At 38.4% G+C, this 10,000-nt stretch overlaps 1 protein-coding gene across 2 annotated transcripts in view; it reads left to right on the forward strand.

Moving 5' to 3' along the window:
- The first annotated feature begins 3,627 nt into the window (after window positions 1-3,627).
- LOC111328357 (uncharacterized) overlaps window positions 3,628-10,000 on the forward strand; it is a 7,045-nt gene continuing 672 nt past the window's right edge. The window contains exons 1-5 of one of the 2 annotated variants that reach the window (XM_088741749.1): window positions 3,628-3,882; window positions 3,974-4,060; window positions 4,766-4,971; window positions 5,604-5,725; window positions 6,737-10,000. The exon at window positions 6,737-10,000 is cut by the window's right edge and continues 672 nt beyond it. In XM_088741749.1, coding sequence (XP_088597875.1) covers window positions 5,665-5,725; window positions 6,737-8,877 — 2,202 coding nt within the window. In that variant the 5' untranslated portion in view covers window positions 3,628-3,882; window positions 3,974-4,060; window positions 4,766-4,971; window positions 5,604-5,664 and the 3' untranslated portion in view covers window positions 8,878-10,000. Of the gene's footprint in view, window positions 3,883-3,973; window positions 4,061-4,765; window positions 4,972-5,383; window positions 5,503-5,603; window positions 5,726-6,736 lie in introns of those variants that run through there. The other variant, XM_088741750.1, reaches the window with a different exon arrangement.

Consider the following 10,000-nt stretch of genomic DNA (forward strand, 5'->3'; position numbering starts at 1 on the left):
AAAAGAGGCTTATTGGAGTGCTCAGTTGTTCTCTTTGGCACCCCATGGTTTCAATAAAAAAAAAAAGAAAGTTCAGTCAAAAAATAGAATTTGCTATAATTAATTTTCCATCTTAAATTAGGCGCTACTAATTGATCGTTCAAAGGCCCTTTTCTTGGATTTTGTCGGCCCTTTAGGTGTGGATTGGACTCAGAGGCCCTGCCAAGGGATCTTATTATGATTAGTATCATTTAAGGGCCCCTCCAGGGATTTTGTTGCTAATTTTCCCTTTCGGGCTCCAAAGGCCTTGTTTGGGGATTTTGTTACGGTATACAGTTGTAGTAAAAAGTGGGCCTTCCCTTTTTTAATGCTCGCCGCATTGCTTCTTTGCAATTGGTTACGCCACTTATATTAACATATTTAGTATTCTTATCTCTTAGTTTTTAGGGTTTGTTCCTTGTACTTTTTCCATTGCTTTCTTTGTAATTAGGTTTTTTGTTTATTAGCACCAGTTCATTAGTCGTTATCTGGAATTACGTAATCATTAGCACTTCGATCCTATTTAATGCTCTTTTTTTATTTCAAAAGTTGTAAATAACTGAAGAAGGTCTCTGACCGAAACGTTTTTTATTAAAAGTTTTTATATTTTTTGCGTCAGAAGTTGTCCATCCTCGCAATTTTTTAAACTTTCTATCTATCTATATATATATATATATATTTATTAAAAACTAGATCATTGGATAATGCAATTCAAGACTTTTTATTGGCTTAGCCATTATGGTATATCAGCCAATATACCATAATCTACAAATATGGTAAGCGTACGTGTCAGCTTAAAATTAAAAGGGAGCTAAAAATTTAAGAAAATTTAATAATTTAATTCAACGTTTTTAATAAAACAATTATTCCACTCACGCTTGTTGGATATGAGATGATTATAGCCAACTCGGCGCTACGCGCCTCGTTGGCTATCTATCATCTCATATCCAACGCGCGCTCGTGGAATAATTGTTAAATATATATATATATATATATATATATATATATATATATATAAACGTTAAAAACCTTATCGTCGAATCGGAGAGTGCTCTACAATCATGGAGCTTTGTAAATAATTGTATAGGGAAATAAAAATTAAAACTTCGCACTACAGATCTGTTTCGAAAGGGTTAAATAGTCCTCTCTCGTCAGGTGCACCTGACGAGAGGACTTTTTAACCCTTTCGAAAGAGATTTGTATTGCGAAGTTTTAATTTTTATTTTCCTATACAATAGTTTATATATATATATATATATATATATATAATCTACACCGGCTTTAATAACGAGGATAAACATGTATTGTGCTTATCTCCAGACGTATGGAGGATGATTGTTTCATGAATCAACTTTAATGAGCTAGCTAAATGTGCGAAGGCATTATTCAGATCAGAATAAGACTCTCAAAGATTACATATCGGACATTGTTGTTTCATGAATCAAAGTCAATAAGCCAGCTACATGTGCGAATGTTCTATTCAGATCAGAATCAGACTACCAAAGATTACTTGTGGGGCAATCAATATTTCTGCGTGTAACGCAATTGACCCATCAAAATCAGTTTGCTTGGCCTGCCCTTAGAGGGATGATGAAGCTCTTGCTTTGCAATTCTAATAGTGTGCCGTCAGAAAGCGGCGTTCGACTTAAGTCCGAGTACCATCGATAAATTGTTGATGGGGAAATAGGTAGAACCTGGCACAAACTGCCGGAGATCAATAAGTACCCTTAAGGTGGTTCTCCGTCCAAATTCTCTTTTCGTAAAGCGATTTAGGGTTTAATTTGATAATTTTTTCCAGGGTTACACCATTTGGTTGTTTTGCGATCGAAAGCATGTTCATACGATAGGGGAAGAAACAAAAACAAAATAAATACAGTGGTTAAGAGAGTGTCTCTGTAAAAGCGTTCCGGTCGATTTTTCTTGACACAGATTTCCCTCATTTCTTGTGTGTTGTAAGACATTCATGTGCCTATACTAAAACCACAATCCGTTTGATCGGATCTCCTTATTTTTCAAAGTTTTACGGAAATGAAATTTCACTCGAGCGAAGGCCTGTCGTGACACTTTTCAAGACTTTAATTTGAGACAACTTTGGGGGACAATTTAAAAAAAACTACGCAACTCAGCAAAAAAAATTACCACAGCCATGTATATTAATTCTATCTTATCCATCGAGGCGACTTTCGTGAACATCACATTTCAATCAAAGAAACAGGAAGACTTGAATGACACCTTATCGGTTCGCTTAAGTCAAACACGCAAAAACCAATAAAATTTAAGGTAAATTTTTGAAGAAGTGAGGCGTTCTTAACTGACTAACAACTAACATTTGTTAGTTGGAACAGTTAAGAACGCCTCACTTTTTCAAAAATTTATTTGCCCCATGTATTTGCCCAGTGGTTGTTTTGATGACATTTAGGCCACACCTCATAAACTTCGTGATCCCTCGTGGACCCCAGGTCAGAGGTTAGCGGAAAAAGTTTGTTCCAAATCTCAACACGAAACATACTTATAAAGAATTGTAGAGGGTAACTGCAATGAAAAAGAAAAGGCGCCCTGCATAGTAGTCTTTCAAATTTCTTTTTAGCCAACAGGGAGTCGTGCAGAGGAATGGGGCGAAAGCAACCAAAAATTAGGAGCAGGCCGAGGGGAGGAGCTTATTTAGCCGGCCTTTTCCATGTTTTTGTATATACAAGCGTGGTACACCAAACATTCGGTTTACTTATAAAACTCTTTGTCGTTGTCGCATGAAAAAAAATGGACAATAAATTTGAAAATGAAAACGGAATAGGAATATAGAGGCAAGACCGATACAACGTAGATAAGTTTTAACACGGAGCACTATATTTCGGCTTGCCAAACCAGCCTTCTTCAGGTGCCTGAAGAGGGCTGAAGTTCTTCTGGTGCCTGAAGACGTTGTATCGGTCTTGCCTCTATATTTATATTCGTTATTTTGGGCCGATTAGATCATGGCTGATCCAACGTACAAGAGTAGGATTATCGCTCACGGTTGCTTGCTGAATATTTCAAAAAGAATAGGGTTTAGTGATAAAAGGTCAGATCGATTAAAGGTAGGAGCTGAGACTAACATGGTTCTCTTAACAATTTTATGTCGAGCTTATAAGTGGGAAACACTAAAAATTGTACATTGCTAGTTTTATTAACGCCATACGAAAATGACATTGGTTACTGTTGCGGAAAATCGTATTTTAGAGTCAGCTTTGTATATAAAGCAATGATTTTGCATGCATTCTTGGGAACAGCAGAAATGACTTAGAAAAAAACATTCTAAGTACACTGTTCATTCCGTGCATTGGGGCATAAATAAAAGGTTCTCGTAAAATAGACACTTTATTTTATACCACAGAAGACAAGCAAAAAGTATTATGGGTACCCCGGTTAAAAATACATTGATAACTCTATTAATTCATACCAGTCCTGATTTAAAGGAAAAAGTTATGCGAACAAAATAAAAGTAGTCTGTACCACTAAGCATGCCTTCACGGTTTAGACTGGGACTCCCAAAGTTTTTTAAACATGTACTCTAATATCCTATGACGATAAGCCCCCACCCACCCCACCCCACACCGTTCTGTTTTCACCCAGCGGCTGGCCAGCGGTCCGTGTATGAGGTAAACATGGCGATCCCTTACTGAACACCGTTCTTGTCGATCAGAAAATCAAAATACCAGCATGATATTGCCTCGAAGAAGAAGCAGTTGTGTTATTTGATTCGTACATCACATTTGAGTCGAAGCTTGGGTGACACACAGGTTATTTCTTATGGTGGACTGACGAGGGGAATTTGAACACTAGTTGTGTTTGAATTGTTGGAAGAAATAGTCGCATGGGAATGTAGGAATGGTAAGTATTACGAATAATTTCACATTTTGCTGCTTGAATAGAAAGTAAAGTTTATTTGAATTGCTTTCGCATGTATTTCTTACGGTTTTAGATCTACCTGCTCGATTTGTGTCTGCAACGCTTCGTCTTGATAAGTCCCTCAAAATGGCGGCCAAACTCGGAGATTGCCAAAAATCAGGTAAGTTCGTGGAGTTATAAAGTTTTCCGAAAGGTCGTGCCGCAAACTTTTTTTCTGTAGTTATCTTTTCTATGGCGTGTTCTTCCTGGCTATGTTAGTTGGATCAGTTAAGAACGCCTCACTTTTCAAAAATTTACCTTAAATTTTATTGGTTTTCGCGTGTGTGACTTAAGCGAACCGATAAGGTGTCATTCAAGTCTTCCTGTTTCTTTGATTGAAATTGATGTTCACGAAAGTCGCCTCGATGGATAAGATAGAATTAATATACATGGCTTTGGTATTTTTTTGCTTTTTTTTGTTGAGTTCCGTAGTTTTTTTTAAATTGTCCTCCAAAGTTGTCTCAAATTAAAGTCTTGAAAAGTGTCACGACAGGCCTTCGCTCGAGTGAAATTTCATTTCCGTAAAACTTTGAAAAATAAGGAGATCCGATCAAACGGATTGTGGTTTTAGTATAGGCACATGAATGTCTTACAACACACAAGAAATGAGGGAAATCTGTGTCTTAAGCAAAATTGACCGGACCGCTTTTACAGAGACACACTCTTAATCTACAATTCAACTCAATAGGAACACTGTTTTAGAGTTGTACTCCACAATCCGTTTAGAACCATACATACTATAGTGATGTTGGTCACCCGTCTTTCTCTGTAGCTAGGTACGAAAAACCTTTTTGGAGCTAAGTACTATGAATTGACATAACTGCAGGTAAAACTACACGGGACAATAAATTTGGCGAAGATTCCTTGGTTGAAGACCATGGCAGCGTACAACGTTTGGTAATTCAGGCAGTGTGACCTTCCGTTCAGGGCCACATTACATCACCTCATTGTGCCTGACTAAAATGAAACATAGCCAACCTAACGGGCGAAAAAAGGAGTTTACTGATGAACCGGCGAACGTCACCACGTTAGGTAAGGAAATTGCACGCTATTGACACAGATTTCTCTCATTAACTGGTCGGTGGTAATCATAAATTACGGCCAAAGCACAACATACCGACCAGCCTACTGTTTTATTGTTTTGAATAAAAGAAGTTAGTTTTTAAATTTGGGATGCTGTGTCTTTTTAGTAAAGAAGTTATCAAAACTTTTGTTTTTGCTGGAGGAAAAATTTCGTTGTTTTGCCTCACGGAATCCAAAGAAACACGGCAAATATTAAAAAAAAAAATATATCAGAGATCTTGATATCATAATCGATCGTCTTTGGAGATAAGTGACCATATCTTAAATTAGAAAAGCAAGATAGAGCCATATTTTCTTGCCGCATCAAACACAGGACTTGTGAAGAAAGAAAGAAATTTTGCTTTTACCATTATGATACCGATTTCAGACAATTCAGTAATGGAAAAGGGAACAGGTTAAAGTTTACAGTAGAACGATTCGTGTGTCAAACACCTGCCAATTCCATACATGGATAGCTTCAAATGTCGTGGTTGTTCTCAGGTCAAAGCCATTTTTTTCAGTTTCTGTTGTCATAGAGTAACGCCCCAACTTCTCTCTTAAATAATTGTCTTAAAATATGTTTTCTGTTTTGTCTTGTGCAGTCTTAACCTTGGAAAGACAATACACACAAATGTAACCACAAGATACAGAGTAAACACCGACATGGAAACATTGTCACTCATTTTTGTGATTTTTCTACCACAGATGTGTGCTTCCCATACAGGTAAGCGTCGTTACGTTTATTTTATGACAAAAGTATAGGATTCCAAATCAAAGTCGTAATTCAACATATAACGATTGCCAAACGAAACAGGATGTTTATCCGTAATTTTTTTAATTCGTCATTGGTAAAATTAACGCTTGTTTTCTGCAACTCGAACTGGTTCACTGAATCATGTCTCAGTCTGCTGTTTTAAGTTTTCTCGTGACTGTCCCATTTAAAGGTAAACAACAAGAAAACGATAAATAGTACAGAGCTGCGATGAGCGAAAGCCAGGACATATAGTTTTCTTCAGGCCCTACCCCAAAACTACGGCCGCTATTTAATCCTGTCTGCAGAAAAAAAGTAAAGAGAAAGGAAGTCTAAGCGTAATTCGTGTATAAATATGTTATTTACCTATAAGTTCTGGTTGAGAACACTGACGTCACCACATTTACGTATGATGCACGATCCTCGCAGTAGAGAGCGCTATTTATGCAATAGCGAAAATCAGGCCTGAAAAAAATCAGGCCTTAACGGCCTGCTCCCAGTTGGCTTATTAGCTCAATTGGTAGAGCGCTGCACTAGTATCGCAGAGATCAGTGGTTCGAATCCCGTACAGGCCTGACTTTTTTCAGGTCTGATTTTCGCTATTGCATAAATAGCGCTCTCTACTGCGAGGATCGTGCATCATACGTATCTATAGCCGCAGTTCAAAATATATGAACTTCATATATTCATCGTATCTGATTTATCATCACGGGTTTATTACGAATCAACTTAACGGCCTGCTCTCAGTTGGCTTGTTAGCTCAATTGGTAGAGTGCTGCACTAGTATCGCAGAGGTCAGTGGTTCGAATCCCATACAGGCCTGATTTTTTTCAGGTCTGATTTTCGCTATTGCATAAATAGCGCTCTCTACTGCGAGGATCGTGCATCATACGTATCTATAACCGCAGTTCAAAATATATGAACTTCGTAACCACATTTGTAGTTGATTCTAAATCGTCACTTGAACTTTGGTTTTTTTTCAAGGTCATGCTAAGACCAAACAAAGTGATAGGAAAAGAAACTTTCTAGCAGACGCTATGCGTGAGATGGAATCTGGAGGAAAGGCTTCGAGTCATGCATCTTCTGTAAGAAAGGTTCCAAACGTCATCAGGGTGGTAATGAGGCCAGAAGTTCCACCAAGTCGCCACCGCCATCACCGACATCACCAAGGACAATTTGATGGCCTGAAGTCCGTTTTGAGATTATCTGAGGGAGTAAACAAACTGTCTAATCAGCACAATGAAAACCACAAAAATAAGGCAACTCAGATACTCGATGCTGAGAATAAATTACAGGAAACAGTGCGATTTCTTGAAAGAGTCAATGGACAGCTGAACAATATTTCAAAATCGCACGATCATAAACAAAAACTTGAAAAAGTCGATACACGAGGTAATATTACTCTAAAAGGTGACGACGAAGTCATGGTGACGGATTCTTTTCCATTATTTCCGGAATTGAGGAGTATTGTTGAGCATGGAAAGCCTTTCAACCCGGATGTGACCAGAGCAGCTTTTGCAAGAGCCAAGCAAATTGTCTGGGATAGCGTTGGGCAAGACCCATTGACCTCTGCAGATGTTGGGCACCTAAACAACACTAAATTGACTAATGCTGTGGCTTTGCTGGAAATGGCTGTCAGAGAAGCCGAGAAAATGGAAAGAAATAAAACAAAATCTGTCGATCAAGAAACAAATCATCAGGTCAACAGCCCTAAAATTCCCGAAACCCAAACCAAAGTTAACCACTCAAAACATAGTGACGCGCAATTAAAAGTACTCAGGCAACTCCTTCTTGAGGAACTTAAGCAGACCAATTTAACTGAAGATGGAGCTGGCCACGTCCTCATCAGTGATATTCCATTTCAGAAAATGAGAAATCAAAAACAAAGCAGATTGACCCAAAAACCTTTCTCATCGCCGGGAGACTCCTCCACGGGTTCAAAAGTCAACCCGAGAAATAAAAATCAACCAAGTGGAACTCAAACTCTTTTGGAAAACTACACTTCATTTATAACTAACCTACTAAAAGCTGCCCACCTGAGCGTTTCAAAAAACATTACCAAAGATTCAAGCAGCACACCTGTCCAATCAACATCTCATGCAAAGCTGGCCAGTGAATCTGAAGGTCAACAACCAGTTATTCACAAACAAAACGCATTACTTTCAACTGTAGGACTGAAGTTAAACACAACGAAAGAGCAGCAGGAGGAGCATCGGCTCTCCTTCGCGAACGTAGCCCAGGAGCAAAAACAACAACAAAGACAGCAGCAACACATTCAACCTGTCGATTTGCCCAAGGAACGTCTTGATGCAAGAAAAGCCTTTGGTACGGCTCAAAAGCTGGTGAAAGCCATGCTGGCGAGACAAGAACTTTATAAAGCAGAGGCTGACTTCTTTAACAAAATTCATGAGATGTTAAATGAAAGTTCAAAATACCCCTTGAACACAGGCCCAGAAAAAGATGCAAGAGAGTCAAGGATCACTAGCCAGCCCACAGTTGCTAGTCCTATAAAATCCCCTTTAAGCCAGTCTCCACTGAATACTGCGAGTAGCCCATCTCTTAGCGGCGAGGATAACAAGAAACAGCCATCAGAATCCCAAAAAAAGTTTGATGAAGCAGCACATCTTGAAGAGAAGGTGGCGGCTCAACAGGATTTGATGTACGATGCGTTGCTGAAAGGTCATACAATAGGAACTGTAAAAGGCGGGGGCGGTGGGACATTTGAGGAAGAAGGCGCCGTTCGTGAAAATACAGGACAAGAGGGATTAGATGACTCCTACAACACGGAAGACTACGGTGACTTCAAGGACAGCGACGAAGAAGCTGAAAAAAAATTCTACCACGACCACAATCAAGATAATTTTGAGGCAAAGGAAATGGAGGACACCACCTTAGGCCTTCGCGATAAAATAATCCAACTGATTCCAGAACGTACGTCAATTAAAGAGTCTAGTGGTATTGACATAGCATCTTCCCAGACGGGAAACATGCTCTACGAAAATAACTTGAATTATACTTTCGGTGAAAGCGGAGACAGCTCGGGTGATCGTAATGCAAGGGAAAACGACAAGACGAGGCGCACTAAATATATCTACAGGAAACGAAAACTGCTGGGCAAACTATGAAAATCTTACCGATAAGGCCTCTTTGCCGATTAGAGGAGGCAAAAGAAGGTGCTTTTTGCGCGTCTTTTTCTACAGATAAAATAATGTAAAGGATCCGTATATTCCTAGATTAAAATATTGCCGACGACCCTATATTGCTTTTCAAGTAAAGCAGGGAAGAATAAAACAAACGAACACTTAAGTCTAAAGAATGTGCTACTGTAATCACAAAGTTTCCAGTGAAGTAACGATTAGAACGTGTCCTTACATAACTTTGGCTTTGTTAGAAATGCAATTGCGTTATTTGTTAGCTACAGAGAAGTAAGTAATTCTTGAATTGATCAGAAATCTGAAACAAGGGCACAAGATAAATCAATGACATTTTTTTAATAGGAAAAACAGAACAGTTAAAAATACTCTCCTTCAGTCTAAAATTGGCCGATTCATGTTATGAGCCAAGGTCATATCACTAATATCATTTCGTTACGGATCTAATTAAAATCACAACTTAGATGTCAAAATCACATAAATTGTGCAGTTTTGAAAAGTCGTTTTCGCAATTTCCAAAATTACTGCCAAACCAAGATAAACAATTCCAATTTGGCATCTAATCAGAGACCTTTTTCTCTGGTTCAATTGCAAAGTCACCATTACCGCACTTTCAAAAAGTCTTATGGATTAGTGTTAGGTTTTTAACCTTACGTTACAGGAAGATTTCAGTATAAATGTCATCATGTTTTATTCATTATCAAACTAAAAAAACATTTTGATTCGAAACAACTTTAAAAATGTTGTGGCTATGTAAAACCTTAGCTGTAGTCGCTCATTGACGAATGGATTGCATGAAATGACAAATGAGATAAAATGTATACGTATTTGCTAAAGCTCGGGGAACTGTACATCAAGCAGATGAAAACAAAAGATTTTTCCAACCCGTCATGAGAATGTTCCTTGAAAGTTCGTGCCAAGACATGCAAATTGGGTGAAGGCCAGAGAAAAAGTAGGTTACAAAATTATTCCCTCCCCGGGCATAAGGTGTGCGTTTTTCCAAGTAGTCGTACTTTTGTTTTGCTTAACCCTTCTCCTCCCACGGGTATGCTAATTAATTTTCACAAAAACACAAAACCGTAAAATAATGGTTGTT

The sequence above is a fragment of the Stylophora pistillata genome, chromosome 12 (genome assembly GCF_964205215.1).
Source record: "Stylophora pistillata chromosome 12, jaStyPist1.2, whole genome shotgun sequence".
Classification (NCBI taxonomy): Eukaryota; Metazoa; Cnidaria; class Anthozoa; order Scleractinia; family Pocilloporidae; genus Stylophora; species Stylophora pistillata.